This window comes from Chenopodium quinoa, unplaced genomic scaffold (assembly GCF_001683475.1).
Source record: "Chenopodium quinoa cultivar QQ74 unplaced genomic scaffold, ASM168347v1, whole genome shotgun sequence".
Taxonomy (NCBI): domain Eukaryota; kingdom Viridiplantae; phylum Streptophyta; class Magnoliopsida; order Caryophyllales; family Amaranthaceae; genus Chenopodium; species Chenopodium quinoa.
This window is the reverse complement of record NW_018743197.1, coordinates 1,337,927-1,357,022: the sequence shown is the minus strand read 5'-3', so window position 1 is coordinate 1,357,022 and position 19,096 is coordinate 1,337,927. Positions and strand designations below refer to the sequence as shown.

At 36.5% G+C, this 19,096-nt stretch overlaps 1 protein-coding gene and 2 long non-coding RNA genes across 3 annotated transcripts; 1 reads left to right on the top strand and 2 right to left on the bottom strand.

The window, feature by feature from the left end:
- Window positions 1–1,378: 1,378 nt before the first annotated feature.
- LOC110733176 lies at window positions 1,379–3,310 on the bottom strand. Its single transcript, XR_002513565.1, has 3 exons — window positions 2,742–3,310; window positions 1,825–2,656; window positions 1,379–1,740 (listed from the first exon to the last, which is right to left on the bottom strand). It is a non-coding gene; the product is annotated as an uncharacterized LOC110733176 (long non-coding RNA).
- A 669-nt stretch (window positions 3,311–3,979) lies between these two features.
- LOC110733228 (glutamate decarboxylase-like) lies at window positions 3,980–9,832 on the bottom strand. The gene is made up of 6 exons (XM_021913245.1): window positions 9,738–9,832; window positions 7,964–8,168; window positions 6,817–7,017; window positions 6,193–6,661; window positions 5,144–5,196; window positions 3,980–4,567 (listed from the first exon to the last, which is right to left on the bottom strand). The coding sequence occupies exons 1-6, from the start codon at window positions 9,830–9,832 to the stop codon at window positions 4,079–4,081; spliced, it is 1,512 nt and encodes a 503-aa protein (XP_021768937.1). The 3' UTR covers window positions 3,980–4,078.
- Window positions 9,833–10,096: 264 nt separating this feature from the next.
- LOC110733199 lies at window positions 10,097–11,822 on the top strand. Its single transcript, XR_002513590.1, has 3 exons — window positions 10,097–10,341; window positions 11,271–11,314; window positions 11,404–11,822. It is a non-coding gene; the product is annotated as an uncharacterized LOC110733199 (long non-coding RNA).
- Window positions 11,823–19,096: the final 7,274 nt, after the last annotated feature.

Genomic DNA, 19,096 nt, shown 5'->3' with positions numbered 1-19,096 from the left:
AAGGGCCCAAACCTTGAGGCGCCGTTTTACGGCGTGACCTAATCCCTAGGTCACCAGATCCTAGGGAGGGCACACTTTTCAAAAAGACCCTATAAATAGGGACAGGTCCTACATTTATGAGAGAGGATACTAACTATGAGACAACACGTCACTATCACATTTAATACAGAGCTGTCGTTTTCAAGAAACAGACAGCACCTTACCTGAGCTTGGAATCCGAGCAGATAACTTTATTTCAGCACGTGTTACTCCGAATACTTACTAACTTAATCTTCGGAGCCGGACCACCGACCATCCGGCGGTCCGTTTGCTTTGCAGGTACAGGCGCCCTTTGCTGAATCCAGTCTTAGTGTTGTAACTCTCCCAAGGGACAAAAACCCCCGAAACACCATTATTGTTATTGATTTCCCAAACAAGGTGTTCATCATCTGTTATCTGCATTATGAAACAAATGGTGCAATAAACTATGACATACATCCAGCTAGTACATAAAAAAACACAATTATGAATAACTCACTTTAAGTCCATGGACTACCAACGAATCCAATAATGAATTTGATTTCAGAACATCCAGGAACACTGCAGATCCTCGTTTTTTAACAACACACACACGCATACACGACGCCATGGTTATGTGGACCAACTACAAACATGAAAAAATTATATTTGTTAGGATATCGCCGCCAATGAAAACTCGCCAATGAAAACTTAAATGACGCCAAAATCAAACTCATATTGAACACAATAACCAACAAACAACAACACCGGGTGTGGAGAAAGTCATTAACTATGTCATAGAGATATGTCCCCTAAAATTAATAATGACAGGCTGCACAATATCAAATAGATAAGCAAATAGACAAATGAGGAAAGGGAACAAAAGATATCAATAACAACCCAAATACCCATCTCACCAATATGAATGGGTACTTGACAATCTGAGCACGAGATTGGAAATCCATCACATGGGCAAATTGACACACCTACACATACACAAACTACAGTTTAATTAGTACATCACACAAGATTAACGAAATGACTAATCATTGTATCCAGAAGTAAAAAGAACAAACCATAGAAAAATCAAAAGGCATCAACCTGTGAATAAGCAAAAAAATTAGTAACCGAATTGAATTCCGGTTCTCCAAAGTAATCAGCTTTAAAATTCATGTTTTTACCTCTTCAAATGTTTGATTTTCAAACAACAACCAAATTTTAATTTAACATCCTTAAGTTCGGCAGGGTCAGACATCATACATACATGTTGTTCCTTGTACTGCCTGAGGTTCTTAGTGGCCAAGACGCTTGGGTGTAGGCTTCCTCATTTGTGAAAGATTATACACGGTTAACACATGTTGATCACAAATTACAACAGTTAAGAACCAAAAACTAATACATTAAATTTCAGATAGAATAATTTACAAAGTATTCAGCCAACCTCGTTACACTGCCCAGGCCCATCTGTTTCCCTTGCTAATCTAGGATGTATCCCTTGCTAATCTAGGATGTCGTTCACCATAGGCAGCATCCAGGATCTACAATAGAAAATGTTATGAAGATAAACAAAATGTGAAAAATAAGATCCAACGATAGGGGCAACAGGCTCTGGGGTTTGGTGCTTGGTTTACGCTTTCCTCTGAGTTTGGTACACCGAGTGCTATTGCTTTCCCCGAAGCAGAGAAATACAATTTGAAATGAGCATCCTACAGGTTGCCTATTAAGACGATCCAAATACATAACCTGACATATTAGGTAAATGAAGAATTAAAATCTTCATATAATGAAGATTACACAAGGAAAAATGAGGATCAGAAACAGACATACCACAACAAAAATAAGGCAACCACCACACCCACTAGAAAAACCACTCGAGTAATATCTACGTGAAAATGCAGCAACACTGTCCATCAGCTTCTTCAACACAAGACTACACCAGCCATACTCCGCAGCTCTAGGGGCACATGTCAATGAAGGAACAAGATCGGACACTAGCCTAGAGGATTGTGTCGGGCATAACAACATCTCCAATGACAGAATAAAAACATCTTGAACTCATCTTCCTCGTGTTCCTGCCAATGCCCCTCTACCCTCTCCATTAATTGCCTATTAATAGGTATTCCCTCTGTTTTGTAGTGTCTACTATTCCATGATTTGCCATACCTACCCATTATGTCTAGAATCTCAAGATTGCCCTCTTGTGACAATGATTTGTAAGTTGGAACAACAAATCCCCTGTTAGGAATACCTAGGACCCAGTGTACTTGGTTCTTTGAAATGTTGAACAATCTACCATCTACACCTCTTAAAGTACTATTCAGAGGATCAATTTGAGTCATTAACCAGTAAGATAGCTGCCTTGGGAGATGCATGTCTCGTGCAAAGTGTAAAAGACCACCAAAACCCATTTCTCCGACCCATCGAATTCTCCAATCATCAAAAGTTTGGCATATTCTTCCAAAGGTCTCAATACGACAGCTAGTGTTAGGTGGCTACAAAGAAGAGGTTCAACATCACCTAATTACAATTACAATTCACTTAGCAAAACATTAAACCATACTGTCCATAACAACTTACTCACCCGACTACTAGCTCTATCCCTTTCTAATAACACATCCCCTCTTGCTTTAATTTGACCGCCAACATTTAATGAATCATCCTGCAGCATCAATATCAAATTAAAGATACGGGTTGTGTAATAATCAAACTCCAATAATACAACAATGCAGATTATTACAGTTTACCTTAAAAATGTCCTCAGTTAGATCCTTCAAAGGAGTGGTGTGTAATAATCAACCTCCAATAACACAACAATGCCGATGATTAACGACTGAATTCAAGAATGAAAGCATGCAATGATTCTAAATTGCAGACAAATACCTCTTCCAAATCATCTTCTTGGATAGCACTCCTTTTATGTTTCAAACATCTCCTTCCACCCATATATTCTACCCTAAAAGTGAGTATTTGCAGCAATAAAATAACCAATTTCAGAACATCAACAGGCATCCAATTAATAGAACAACTTAAGTAACAGTCATCAGGTACGCAATTGGATATTCGGTGAAAAGCCAACAGAAACACTACCGCGGGACAATTTCTATAAGAAAGGATTACTACGGCCAACTGGCCTGCCTCCGGGCAAAGACACTGCGATTTTTCAATTAAGCCGACACCGCAACTTATCTGGCCAATCTTCAACTGCGATTTTGCAATTAAGCCAACAATTGAACAACTCCCAGCAACTTTTTACAGATTCGATTCCACCATTGAAAGTAAGAAAGAGGGTAAAGAGGTTACCTGTGAAAGTGAGAAAGAGGGTTTTAGTCGTTAAGTCGTTAACGACGTTTCCTTTCCAACTTGTTTAAAACAAGGCTCATATTACGGGAACATAGTTGGCTTTTTCGCATGGACCTCCGTGCCCCTCATTTAACTGAGGAAAAGACGGTATTGCCCCTGATATCAACAAAATATGTTGATATCAGTTATTAACTTGTATTTTCTCCACCAGGAGTCTCCGTTGTTTTTGCAGGTACAACCCGAGCCGGACCAGTCTTCGAGTCGTAACCCTCCCGAGGGATAAAAACACCACCCGAGCCGGACCAGTCTTCGAGTCGTAACCCTCCCGAGGGATAAAAACACCCAAAACAATATATAATATGAGCACAAATATATTGAATTAATTATTATATATGGAGCCTAAAAAGTAATTAATCAAGAAATTAAGCATTACTTCAACCAGGATACAAATTAATGATCTATAATAATAAAATATAAAAATAAAGTACTGCAAAAATGCATTTATAGTTCTAAAGCACTTCAAGAGAAGTACTACTATACTCCTTAATCAAACAACAACAATTCTCCTAAATGAAGCATCCCTTAATGAGAATCGATATTTTGATTAAGAGATAACAAATGCAAAACAGAAAGTTCATGCACTGCATTCATTCAACCTTGTTTCCCCATCTGGAGATAATTGCAATCCCTTAATCAGGAAAGATTGACCAGCAAAATAAACTGTATGATAGTATGATACAATAACATGATACAGATTCGTAACTGAGAGGGCACATGGTGACTAGCAAACTCCGTTTGCCTTGGTTCGATCAACAAGCTTTTTCCAGTACTTAGTTACTTCCTTTTGAGTCTCTATAACATCTTTCTTGGTAACAACCTTGTCTCCTTGTGTTTTATCCTTGTCAATGGTAACATGGGTGGACTTGCTTGATACCGCGACAGGGTAAGCATCCATCTCATTTAGTACTTGATGGATGTTGGACATAAGTCTCTCTGCAAGGCTCCTACTAAAATCCTCCCTTACTACCACGCGCAACACTGCAATGTGCTCAGCATTGGCTGGCATTGTGTAAGCTGGGACAATCCACCCAAAGCGCTTTAATCTCTCTGCTATGTCAAAAACACTGTAGTTGCTGCTGTCTTTTAAAGAAAATGCAACGACTGGGACACCGATATACTTGGAGACCACTTTGAATTTCCCCACCCTTTCTATTTCTTCTGTCAACATCTTTGCATTTTCCCTGCAATTTTCCATGATATGCTTGTAACCCTGCAGTTTAATAGAATAAGATATCAAAATACTACGTATAATAGGTTGATTATCATTCTAGACACGATTTGATGTACTTTTCAGTAGAGTAACGAGTTAACAAAGAAAGTCTAAAGAAATCAAGCAAATTAATCAAAATAAGCCATTTTTTCATGAGATATGGAGTTATAAAGCCTCTTATAGCACTAGCCCATCTCGGCACTAACCATAAGGAGATTAGCTAAGTTCAATATTGAAATTCGGATAATCTTATTCTTTAATATCAACCATGATGTAGTACCCTAGGTTTGTTGTATCCTTATTATACCCTTACAAATACAATAAGATATTGAAGTAAATGAATAATAACAAAGTGACACTGCTTATTTTTCTCAACTCTCAAGTAGCTTAACTATGATAAAACTAGCTGACTTCTCAAGTGACTGCTTTAATGCTTTTGGAATATGTACGCAAGTAGATAATCAGTCACTTCAGCTGCATTATGAGCCATGGAGCACCATTTTGCTACAGTTTCTTGTAACATATTATTCTATCAAACAAACAGAGGAACAGAAGAGAAAGAGTTAGGATTTTCACCTCAAAGCCAAGCCGTATCAACTGATAATATTGCGCAATGATCTGACTTGAACCTGCAAACAGAAATTATATGACGGGTTATACTGATGTTTAGGATGCAAGCTGTTGCGGTATTGTATGCCCACTATTTAAATTGGATTTAATTTGATACACATAATAATCTTAGCTACCCACTACTTGTCTTATTATTAAATATTCATCTTTTGTGGGAGATGTGCATATATAAGAGTATAAGACCACTCTGAAGTGAAAGTGTGAGGGTTCCTTCCAACAAAAAAAATTAAAGATTTGCACAGAGGAAAAAACATGACCATCCTAAACACCAACTTGGCGAGAGCTTTCTTTGAGATTTAACTCAAGTACTGATGCAATTATGCAACAATCTAAGAATGCAGGATCAGTAAAGCATTCATGTAATCGACTATTCCCATTGTCCAACCCCATCCCCGTTCCTACATTTTATCTCACCTTTACAACACATGTAGTGCACCTAACCTTTGCAACATCTAAATTTTACCACCACCCATCAATATTCAGCAGACTCACTTCCAGAGTGAAGATCCCGCGCAAGTAAACACCTACACCAAAATCCCACCCTTGCCACCACACATTCTTGGCTGCTTGAGTCAGGGAAGATGTCTACGAGACTACGAGAGGAGAGGGGGCGGGGATATGAAATGCCGGATTCAAGAAGCAAAGGCAGCAGGGCAGAGAAGGGAAGAAAAGGGGAAGTCTCGATCAAAATGTGCTCATCTAAATGTGGGCCTACAAGCTATAATAAAAACTACTCTTTCAAGAAGAGTAACTCAATAGCAGGAATTATAAAAGGTTGTAATCAATTATTTGAATTATATTGCAAAGACACCTAATTGTCACTATTATTGGTGTGAAATTTCCTGGTAATTTTAAGCAAACTCTCAATCATGGTAAGATCTCTTACTCTCTTAATGCACATACAATACCACAAATTAGCATATGTACCTAATGTAGAAAAATCAGAGAAAATCACAAGTTTCACATTATTCTAATATATATGGCAACTGATATACCTTTGGAGAAGTTGAGTGTGAAAGTCGGCTGATCAGATCCAAGGTAATTAATGTGGAAAACAAGATCCTCTGGCAAATCTTCTTTGGTCCTCCAGATAACCCAACCTATACCAGCATAAACAAGGCCGTATTTGTGACCACTAACATTAATGCTCTTCACCAATGGCAACCGAAAGTCCCACTCAATATCAGGGTAAATAAAGGGAGCAATGAATCCACCGCTAGCAGCATCAACATGAATGGGTGTGTCCCATCCAGTCTCCTTGTTCTTCTTAATCAGAAGATCGTTAAGAAGCTTCACGTCCTCAAACTCTCCTGTCAAGGTGGAACCTAAGATAGCAGCTACACATATGGTGTTCTCATCCACCATATCCACAGCTTTCTCTGGATCCATCACATAATATCCTTCTTTCAATTTGACCTCCTTCAGTTCTACCTCAAAGTACCTAGCGAACTTTTCCCAGCAAACCTGCAATTTTAGTCAAGTGTTTATCACTTAGCTTTGCCATGCAATAGAGTAGGAACTGCTAAAAGCTAATGGTTACAGTTAAATATCAACTACTAGAAAAAAAAAAGTGAAAAGGAAAAACCGGGAAAAAAAGAAAAAACATCCTAAATTTGCACCTGCACGTTTGCTCCTGTGACTATATTAGGCTTGTCACAAGGTTTTCCTTCTGCTTTTCTCTTTTGCTGCCATTTCCTTTTAAATGCTAAACCTGCCAGCATGATTGCCTCTGAAGACCCTACAGTGCTTACACCAACTGCTGATTCTTCATCTCCAACAGGAGCATTAAAAAGGTGTGCAATGATATTAACACATCGATTCTGCACAGTTAAGTAGATATTCAGATTTGTCGAAAAAAAAAGATAAACAAGAGTACATACACTAATCTTCTTCTAATCTTTTTAAAATGATACATAATATAGACTAATGCAACTATCCTATCCTCTATATTTGGCGTAGGGAAAGGGACATGCATGGACCCTTATTAGTTAAAATCATGTTCAAATCCTCTATAAGTGTTTTTTTATTATTATTATTATTTTTTTATTGGATGAGGCTTCAATTGGGTGCACAGAAATAGGTTTAAGAAAATAGTTATTTGTGGAATAAAAAAAAAAAGAATTTTCCATGGAAGAATGCAATGTAGATGACTTTACCTTGGTTTAGATGATAAAAAAAGTGATTGTATGATTTGTATCCCAATTGCAATGCCAAAAACATATTGCAACGTAACATCAAGAGAAGGATTTTCAAAGCCTCTATAGATGGCTCATGGCATAAGGAAGCAAGATGGGTTGGGATGGAGGGACTACCTTTACTGCACAAGTACTGGATAAGGATGGGGAAAGGAGGTTTTAAGTGCTGCCACCTCGGAAAATCATGCAGAGGCTATTGCAAGCCTAAATGCTCTTTGTTAGGATACAAATCATCAGTACGTATCCACAGATCCTTGTTTATTCGCACTCGAAATCTCTTGTTCCTCTTCTGATTAGTAGTAAGATTGTAAACTACTGCCAGACCTCCCTAATTGTTTTCTTTAGGGCTTTATGATTTTTGTATTATGCTAATATCAAAGAAAAAAGTCAAGAGAAGAGAGGCACCTATCCAGGTGCAATGCCACAGGCAACGCAATATTCTATTTACTCCGTAATCCGTATGATATGTAATAAAATGTTTAGGAACAGTTACGCATACCACAGATGACAAATTTTCCACAGTATAACGATACAAATAAAATTAAGAATGCAAAGTTAGAGAATGGATTACCTGAAGTTCAGTTGTAACAGGGTACTCATCCATGTCAACATAGTTTTTGTTTATGGAAGACATAATCAGCTTATCACACTCAGGCTCCATCCAAGTAGTCACAAATGACGCCAAATTCACCCTTGGATTTCCATCGAGCATCAGCTCATCATTTATTATTTGGTAAGCTGCATCCTTTGGTATTGATTTATCCGGCATTTGAAACCTTCATGTACATAGGACAAACAAACAAAATTTGATATAGACAAATCCTTTTTTTGTTTTTTTTGTTATATATACAATAAGCATATCACTGCAGAGTAATTTCATTTATACTTCTTGTCTATGCAATGCATAATCAGCTATTGTCTTTGAAACTAAGGATGTGTAGTAGGGGTTACTCCGTTAGTGTTATAAGGGTTACTCCGTTAGTATTTAAAGGAGTTATTCACTTATTCGGTCAATGTTATAGCCTTGCAAAGGCTGCTTCAAGCCCATAGGGGTTGCTCAGTCAATATTATGGGAGTTATTTTGTTATATTACAAACGGCCATATAGCATGGCCAACCGCACACAAAACGCAAGAAAAAGCAAATACAATACGTGAATCTAATGAGGATATATATATATATATATATATATATATATATATATATATATATATATATATATATATATATATATATATATATATATATACTACGATTTAACTATGCACTATTAAAGATCGTAAAAAAGCATAATTGTACAATTATTTAGTAACAAAGGAAGTATACTAGTAATTAGTAATATTTAGTAAACTTAAAGAGGATTTGAGCACGATTTCGTCTAATGCAATTTCTATCTTACTCCCGGAATACCAAGTCCAGTTCTATAAAATTCATGTTATTTTGATGTTAACTTCTTATTATTTCAATTTTTAAATACTATCTCTGTTATATATTATTTGCAACGATTTGACATAAAGTAGAGAGAAAAAATGTCTAATCGTTGCATATAATATATAAAGGAGGTAGTATTTTACTTTTAAATAAATGTTGTTATTTCGCCCTTTTTCTCAATCATCTTCCTCCCACACTCACTCTCTCTCTACCTCTCGGATACTCCAACCAAAAACCACACTTTCTCTCTCCTCTCTTCCAATTTTTTGGGTTTCATAGAAATCAACCTCCTATACTCACTCCCTCTCCCTCTTGCTACTCCATCTCAAAGTCAAACACACTCTCTCTCTCTCTCTCCTCTTTTCTTCTTCTCCTCTTTTCTTCTTCCAATTTTCTGGGTTTCCTAGAAATCAATGGAGTTGAAGCCATTTAAGGGTTCAAACATGTTCATGTTTAGAAATTTAGTACCTCTTCAAGCATTCGATTTTTGTCAAGATTCCCTAAATCTCAACGCCACTAATGTTATTTTGATGTGAATTTCTTTTTATTTTAATTTATATATATGTTATTTTTAAATAAGTAATTATTATTTTATGTTAATTGTTATTTAGTACCTCTTTTGATGTGAATTTCTTATTATTTTATATTAATTAAAATAACTTGAAGTAAATAAGTAAATAACATATTGTTGTAATAAAATAACACAAAGTATAGTACTCCAAGAGTATATAATGTGTATGGAGTACCTGACGTGAATAACTTTAAAACAAAATAACACAAAGTATAGGCAAAATAACTCAAACATATTGTGTATGGAGTACCTGATTTATAGTACTCCAAGAGTATATAATGCTAATTGTTCATCTAATGAGCAATAAAACTAGTGGAGTACAAAATTAGACAAGTGGATCATACCTAGGGAGTGCATCGCGAACGTAGCGCGAAGCAAAGGTACAGCACAACGTTTTGTTAGAAGCATCTGCTGAAGAAGTAGTATCACTGATCACCATTTTCACCTTCTTATTTTTCTCTTTAAAGAAATCAAGTAAATCAAACAAACTAATGAACAAGTAGTTTGTATATACAGATAGGGGTGTACAAAAATTGGCCCGGACCTGAAACCGGACCTGAAACCGGACCTGAACCGACCTGAACCGGACCGGACCTGATCCGGACCTGTTGATTCAGGTCCGGTCCCGGTTCTTAAAAATCCAGGTTCCCGGTCCCGGTCCGGACCCGGTCCAAACCCGGGGTTTTCAGGTCCGGACCTGAAACCCGGGAAAATCGTAATTAAAAAAAAAAAAAAAAAAAAGAAAACCAAACTCTGAAAAATTGAAACTGACGTTAAAACTTCTCTTTCATATTTTTAAGTTCTAACCCTAACTCCCTAAGCCCAAACTGATTCTCTCAACCTCCCTCAATCTCAACTTCTCAACGCGGTTGTCCCAACTCGCTCCGGCCACCGCCCACTGCCGACACCTCCCTCATTCTCTCAGGCGATGCACACCGATAATATCTGGTAAGTATTTGCTTATAATTTTGGTATTTTTAATTCGAAATAATAAATTTAAGTGTGAGAATTTATATGTTTATTCTTGTTTCAAATTTTCAATTGCTTTTAATGATTGTTTATTTGTTTGATGTTTGCATGTTGAATTTCTTATTTTTAGTTCATCTCTTTCGAATTTCTGTTTTTTTTTTTGTTTTTTTGAGTTTAGGGTTCATAAGAATTAAGAAGTTTAGGGTTTAGGGTTCAAGTGCGAAATTTAGTTCGGAATTTTGTGTTTATTATGATTATTAAGATTAATTTAGTGCGAAAATTTGTGTTTATTCCTAAAGTATAAGTTATTCAAGGTAATATATGTCTCCACTTGAATTTGTCTTGATGATGAGAAATACAAAAAAAAATCCATCATTATCTCAATCAATATTTATGTATAATACAGAAAACTGCTAAGTATGTACTCTATTGTATATTTGTATGCATTATTAGTCTCTGTGTTTGAATGTTATATGTGGCAATTCAATTTCACATTGTATTATGAATAGTTGAATATATACCATAATACCAACCTGCAAATTGATCCAACATAATGCGGCACAACTTAGTAACTTACTACTTCGTAATAAATTTTGATCGTTGAGAAATTTTTTGGATGAGTAGTGAACTAGTGATTCATTATATTAATCATTGTTTGGTTTTCTAATGAATAATGAATGGACTTGCACTTATTAAACTAACTCATACTCCGTATCATATACGCTATTTACCTGGTATTGATATTTCTAATGTGTATATATGGACACTTTTTAAGCTAACTTATACTTTAAAATTTGTGTTTATTCCTGCTAGGCTGCTAAAAGTATGGACTCAGATTATTAAGATTAAATAAGTTGGCTAACCTGTGTGTAGTTCAGGGGTTCTTATTTTTGTTTTTATTCTTGCAGGGAGTGAAGGAAGTCAAGGAACCACGGATTCTTATTCTTGCAATGTAAGTTGCTCTTAAATTTTTTTATAAAATGGTATGTGTATATAATTGTTACTTTAAAATTACTTATATTGTATATAATTATATTGTAGATGGAGAGCTCTCAATCCAAACGGTCTGCTTCTTTTTCTGAACAAACGTCACAGCCACTTTATGAAAAGGATATGGAAGAATTGCAATCTACTTTGCCTCCTGATAAGAAGCTAAAAGCGGGGCGGGAATATATATGGAACAGAAAAAGTAAGAGGAAAGCTGAGTATTGGAAATATTACTTAGAGTACGTCGGGAATGGAAAACTACGAGCTGAATGTAAGTTCTGTCCTAAAACTTTTGTTGCTGATGGTAATCTTAATGGTTCAAAAAATGTTAAAAACCATGCAGAATCATGTCTCGGTAATCCTATTAATATAGAAAAAGAAAAGGGCAAAGAAAAGCAAACTAAATTGTATTTTGATCAAGAACATGAGAGTAGTGAATTAAAGTGTGGGAGTAAGATTATTAACTTGAATGATGTTAGAGAGACATTGATTCACATGATTATTGTTGATGAGTTACCATTTAAGCATGTGGAAAAACCCGGTTTTAGGCACTTTGTGCAAGTTGCATGTCCACAATTTCACATTCCATCTCGTGTTACCATTGCTCGTGATTGTTTAAAGTTGTATTATAGTGAAAAAGAGAAATTGAGAGAAATGTTTAAGACATGTCAAAGAATTTCTGTGACCACTGATACTTGGACTTCAATACAAAGAATTAATTATATGTGTCTTACAGCTCATTTCATTGATAATGACTGGAAATTGAATAAAAAGATCATAAATTTTTGTCCAATTTCTAGTCATAAAGGAGAGGCTATTGGAAAAGCAGTTGAGGCATGTTTAGAGTATTGGGGTATTGATGATAAACTTTTTACTGTCACTGTTGATAATGCTTCTTCAAATGATGTTGCTTGTGCACACTTGAGTAGAATGGTTAGAAGAACAGGATGTATAAATGATGGAAAAAATCTTCATGTTAGATGCATTGCTCATATCATTAATTTAATTGTGTGGGATGGTATTAGAGAACATGGTGTGTGCATTGATAGAGTTAGAAATGCTGTGAAATATGTTAAGAATTCCCCTGTAAGAATACTTAGATTCAAAGATCCTGTGCAAAAAGCAAACATAGATTCAAAATCTTCTTTATCCTTTGATGTCCCCACTCGTTGGAACTCCACATACATAATGTTGGAAACGGCTTTGAAGTTTCGACGTGTTTTTATTGGGTTATCTCTTCCTGATGGAGAGGATTTGAATGACAATGAAAGGCCTCCCGAACCCGAAGATTGGGAAAAAGTGGAGAGGTTGGTTTTGTTTCTAGAGGGGTTTTATCTGTTAACTAAACGAATTTCTGGTTCCCATTATGTGACAGCTAATAAAGGTTTAGGAGAAATTGCTTCTATGTATGATATGTTGAATAATTGGGAACAAAGTGAGGACTTGAATTTTCAAGCTATGGCCATTGCAATGAAAAAAAAGTTTGATAAGTATTAGGGGGATGTGGATAAGATGAATAAGTTCATTTATGTTGCTCTTCTTCTCGACCCTCACTCTAAGATGGTCATTGTTGAATTGACACTAACGGATATGCATGGACCAGAAAAGGGTACAAAACTTGCTAATGATGTGAAGGAGTTCGCTTACTCTTTATTTGAGGAATATAGAAAAATGTATGCTACTTCTAATATTCCAGATTGTGGAGATAATATGTCAATGGATATTGATAATAGTAAAGGAGTGGGTTCCGATTATGTGAGGAAACTAAAAGAAAGAGCAAAACGATTGAAGGGGACAAGTGGGTATGCGATAAGTGAGTTGGATAGGTACTTAAATGATCAATTAGGGCCGGAGGAGGAAGAACAAGATGCATTGACATGGTGGGGTAAGAATGGTCAGCGTTATGTGATTCTTAATCGCATGGCACGTGACATACTAGCCATCCCATTGTCGACCGTTGCATCGGAATCTGCTTTTAGTACGGGAGGTCGTACTCTAGATCCATTTCGGAGTTCTTTAACTCCTAAGGTAATGCATCGTTATCTTTTTATTTTATAAAATCAAGTTTGTTTATATCTTAATATGACTTTGTTTATACATATTTGTGTAATATTTTTGTATTGAAGATGGTTCAAGCGTTACTTTGCACACAAGATTGGCTTAGAGCTAAGGAAGTGCCAATTGTTGATGTGGAAGAAAATTTGAAAGAGTTAGAGGAAATAGAGAAAGGTAGTAATAATTTTATGTATTTGAAATTTTGTTACGCCAAATTTATTATTTCATTGTTATCAATCATTAATATATTCTATATTGTATTTTATTTAGAGGTGCAACGTGGTGAATCTAACGATGTAGACGATGAAGTTGTTTTCGTGGACTCATTAGTGTGAATCACGCGATCAAAGGGAAAACAACTCGTTGGAGAATTTATGTATTTCTAGTACTTGAGAGTTGAGACTTAAGAGAATTTATGTAATTTTATGAGTTTTCGTGGACTTATTTGTATTTTCGGTGGACTCATTTGTATTTTTGGTGTTTGAGAATCGGGACTTTATAGACTTTATGTAGTTTTGTAATTGATAATTTTGGTTTGTATGTAATTATTAAATTATGCAACAGGTCTAAAAATCACAAAACAGGTCCATATGCAGGTCCATATGCAAGTCCAACAGGTTTTGTATTAAAAAAAAAAAACGAAAAAGACACAAAACAGGTCCATTCAGGTCCAAACCCGGGCCGGACCTGATTTTTCAGGTCTGGCCCGGAACCGGACCTGTTAATTCAGGTCCGTCCCCGGTCCTCATAATTACCCAATTCAGGTCCCCGGTCCAAACAGGTCCGGTCCAGGTCCGGTCCGGTTTTGGACCGGTGTACACCCCTATATACAGATATACTATAGTTATTGCACAAGATGTTGGTCTAATATATCAGCAAAAGAAGAGAAGAGGAAAGTGGAGTAGAATTTGATCAAAATTATTAAAGTGAACAATATCATATGATATGAAATTATTAATATTATGGGTGGGGGATTTTGGATTGATTACAAGTTTACAACTTACGAGGTGATCAGATGAATGGGTGACACGTGCTTATGTGGGCCATGGATGTGGGGTGCCATGGAAGTCGGCAGCTTCGCTGGCCGCATAAATCCGATTTTCGGTGTCGACATCTAAACTAATTTATAAGAAACTGCCTCACCTTCGTCTTTTATTGTTTTGTGTCTAGCCCTATCAAAACGGTTAGTTCATCCGTTTCGTTTGTAGTTGTCATGTTTCTTTAGTTATGTTTATCAATGTACAAGTTCAATCGTTAATATTTTTAATTATCAATTACCAAAATTTATAAAAATTTGATATTTTAAAAATATACATTGTGACGAATCAAACAAGACCTAAACTATATTTTTCATTACGTATAAGTCACAAAACACGATCAAAGGAAAGAGTGTGAATAGCACTAAAGTCAAAACGTGTTAACTAAAAAAACCAGAGGTAGTACACATCTTGTTAAAGAAAAATTTATTTTTTTGATAGATAAGTCATACGACATTTATTATATATATATATATATATATATATATATATATATATATATATATATATATATATATATATATATATATATAACAAAACTAGCAAACACGATAGAAATTGGATCAAATAATATACTAGCAAATACAATAGAAATTGGATCAAATAATATTCTAATCACTTATGACATTAATGAATATCCTCTTTCACATCGTTGTTTGATACAACCTTCTATGAGGAGGTCTTTCGATTTATTATAGTTTTAAAATCAATAATATTTTTATTGTAGATGTAGAATTAACCTCCATTGTAACATTGCACAAATCTTCATCAAAGAATCAATTTTCCCAACAGAATTAAAAAATTTAGCGCTAAACTCTCAAAACGAGAGAAATTAAACCTGATATATATATACAAGTAGAAATAACCCACAAATTGGGTAGCCCCGAAGAAATCTAGAAGGAAAACAAGAGATCTAGGAGCATACCATCAACCAAAAGGTTAGTGATAGGCCCTAGAACAACAAATTATTATCATTATTAGGTTTTGAGGAAGAAGGAAGAGATAAGAATAGAGAAAAAGGAGAGACGACAAAATATATATAGTTCAAGATTATATTTATAAAACCTTGTGAAAAAAAATCAATTATAAAAACTTAATTTATTTAGTATATTTTTTAACACAACTTTTATTCTTTCTTCCTTTATACTAAAGGTTTTTAAGTTAACCTTATTAAAGCCTTACTAGAAATTAAACTAGTAATTTCTCTATTCCTAGAAGCTTAGATTGCCCCATACTTTAAAATGGATACCTATACATAGTATTCTAAAAAAAAGCCAAGCAAGCAGGTGTTTATTCTCTCTACAATTACCAAGGCGCGGTTCCTAGGTTTCTAGGGTTACCTCTTGTTCTTGGCTGTTCTTTCGTTAGTTTCCTCAAATTTGTTCCTTTTAAGGATTCCTTTGCATCATTTTAGCTTATATTTGGTGTGAGGGCCCCATTTTCTCCTATCCAATCTGTTTTTAAAGCTTTTAAAATAATCAATTCCTTTTCTGGGAGCTTTCTTTGTGCTCAAGGAGTGTTCTTGAGCCCCACTTTTCTAGGTGTGTTGCTCTTTGTTTCCTGGCTCCAACACGTGGATCACTTGGAAGTCTAAGAGTATGCTTAGTCTCAATCTCAGTTATTTGGGATTAAATTTTTGGTTTTACCAAATTTCATAACCTCTGCTATCTTTCTCTTCTGGATTCTCAAAATTTATTGCTCTTTACTCCTCTGTTCTTCACCCAGTTCAGTAACTCCTCCTTCTTAATTACCTTGTCCGTGTTGTCGTGTTCGTTATGGCGCATATTAATCAATGGACCTTGTACCAATCGGGGGTTTATATAAATCAACCTTTGGAGAATTATATATATTACGAATATTGACTGGAACAAAGCGGTTATTGGAAGATTCTTTGGTCCCACTCCTCCAAGTCGTGCGTTCGTTCAACAGATGGTTGATTCTCAATGGCTCTCACGAGGTAATATTGTTGTTCACCGTACTGGTTGTTATTATATATTTGCATGCTCAAATTTGGCTGACGTAGAAGCTTTACTTGAGCAACACACTTTCGTTTTGGATGGTCGAATTGGCAATATTCGTAGATGTAATAGGTACACCGTCCCTGCCAATGTTAATATTTATATCACGAGGCTTTGGATTCGAGTGTATGGGCTGCCACTAGGGCTCCTGGACCCTGAGTGGGCTGTTGAAACCTTAAAGCTTGTAGGGGTAGTCGAAACGCTTGAATATGATGGTGATGGCCTTCCTACGGAGCCAGAATTGCGGGGTCAAGTCTTAGTCGATCTCTCTAAACCATTAATTCCAAGTTGTTTTTTCCGGGTGATGGTGACCCTATATGGATTTATTTCCGCTACGAAGGGGTGTTTTTGTTCTGTAAAAAATGTTGTTTGGTGGGTCATTTCTCGGATTTCTGTCACAGTTTGGACTATGTGGCTGCTAGAAGGATTAATGCTCGTCTGGAAGCCTTCGAGGATCAGGGGTTAACGGTGCTGTATAATCAAAATCTCAGACCATTTTACACAAATATGGTCGAAGGTACTCAGGATGTTTTCAATAATAGAAACACAAGAGTTAATCTTCTTGTTTTAGCGCAAGATTTCGAGTGTAACAGTGAGGATTCTTCGGGTTCTGATGTTGTAGGAGATGAGGATGATAATGATGATATGGATAATGATGATGACAATCATCCTAATGGGAATAATCATGATGGTAATGATGATAATGAACACGATCAGGAACATCCTGATGACGATCATAATGGTGATGATAATCCTGATTCGGATGATGGTGCTGAAACTGATAACTCGGATTCGGATTCTTCGGGGGCAGGGGATAATAGCTTTCCAAATGGACATATGCACGACGCTGCTCATACAGGGGACAATAATGATAATATTGATCCGGAGTTTATTCCTATAAATGGGGTTTATCAAAATGGTTGCTTGTCTCACCCAATTTATGTGGTTTCTTCCTCTACCTCGAATTCAACGACTTATGATTTTGCTTCATCAAAAGGTGTTCAGAGTTCTGTTTCTTCTGAAACAGACCCAACAACCCCGGAGTCGTACCATAACCCAAGTTCAACAAGGTTCCTTGAAGAGAATCGAGCTGCTATTCCACAAGGAGATCTGTATGCTCCCTTTACGCAGCTTCGAAGTCATGTTACTTATGCAGGGGGATTTTGAATTTTAGCAACACTTGAGGAGAGTTTTCTTACGAATAGCTCTGACTCGGAGGAATTTGCAATGCCTGCTACTGCTGCTTTCACTGTTAATAGTGCTGCAAGAAGTGCTGTTAATGCAGTTGATGTTCATTCTGCTGCATCGTGTATTGTTGCCCTTAATTCTTCTGCTATTGGTTCTGCTTCTATAGGTTCTGCTGCTGCTAATTATGCTGCTATGAACTCTGCTGTTCGTTGTTATGCAGCTGCTGCTGCTGCCGCAATTGAAACTGTTAATACTGCCGCAGCCCCTGCTTTTAATCCTGCTGCTGTTTATGCTGCTGCTACGTGTCCTGCAACTTTTATTTCTGCTGATGTTCAGTCTACCTCTATAGGTTTTGTTGCTACAAATTACGTTGTTCTGTACTCTGCTGTTGGTTGTTATGATGTTGTTGTTGTTGACGCTACTGAAACAGTGCCAGCCATGCTCGTAAGTCTTCATTTAGACGACCACTCTAACCCGCCTCCAGCAAATAAGGTTCCTATGCGTCCAATACATTCTCACACTGATGCTCACCCACACAAAAGGAGTTCCCGAGGCCCTTTTCATAGGTGCCTCTCATATGATCAAGATCCTTTTTTTGGTTATTATGGTTCGACGTGGTCTCAAAAACGTCGGAAAATAAGGTCTCTTAATGTCCAATCTAAGGGAGGTTTTACCTTGCCTGCTACGGACACGCGGAAGGCTGTTGCTAAGTCTTTCTCGGATGCTTCTATGGCAAACTACTTGGGGTTTGTTGCTGCTAATAAAGCTCAGCTTGGTGACACTTCTATGGGCTGCTCTTCCAACCTTTTCATGGGATTGTCAGGTGGGAAAAGAAAGGTTGAAGAGGCGGCCTCTGCTTCTTCTTGCAAATCACAAAATATTTCAGATCATGGGTTTGCATCAAAGGCCTTTTGTTTTGGTACAAGTGCATCTTCTGCTCACTTGTCTAATGTTTTCTTGGACAACTTTGGTAAGGTAGCTGGCCCTTTACAGCTCCCCAAGGTCTTACGAAGATTACATCTTGGAATTGTCGGGGACTAAACGACCTAACTTCGCCTAAGCTTCCTTATGTGTATTGGTTGTTGCACTCTTTTGCTCCTACTTTTTTGTTTTTGTGTGAAACTAAAATCTCAGTTTCCGTTGTGAATAGCTTCCTTAGTATTACTAGTCCGACGTCGGTTGGGGTTTAGTAGTCTTTGGTTATGGTTCGGAGGATGTTTCTTGCGTTTTTTGTTGTTTAAACGTTGTACTATGTAATGTAAAGCTTACTAATGGAAATAGTAAATGTGTGATGTTTGTTTATGGGTGCTCCTGTTCTGGAAGATAGACCCCAAGTTTGGAGTTTGATTTTGGATTTACTTGCTATTGCTCCTAATTGCTTGATTATTGGAGATATTAATCAAATTGAGCATCACTCTTATAGGTTGGGTGGGTCTTCTGTCATTAAGG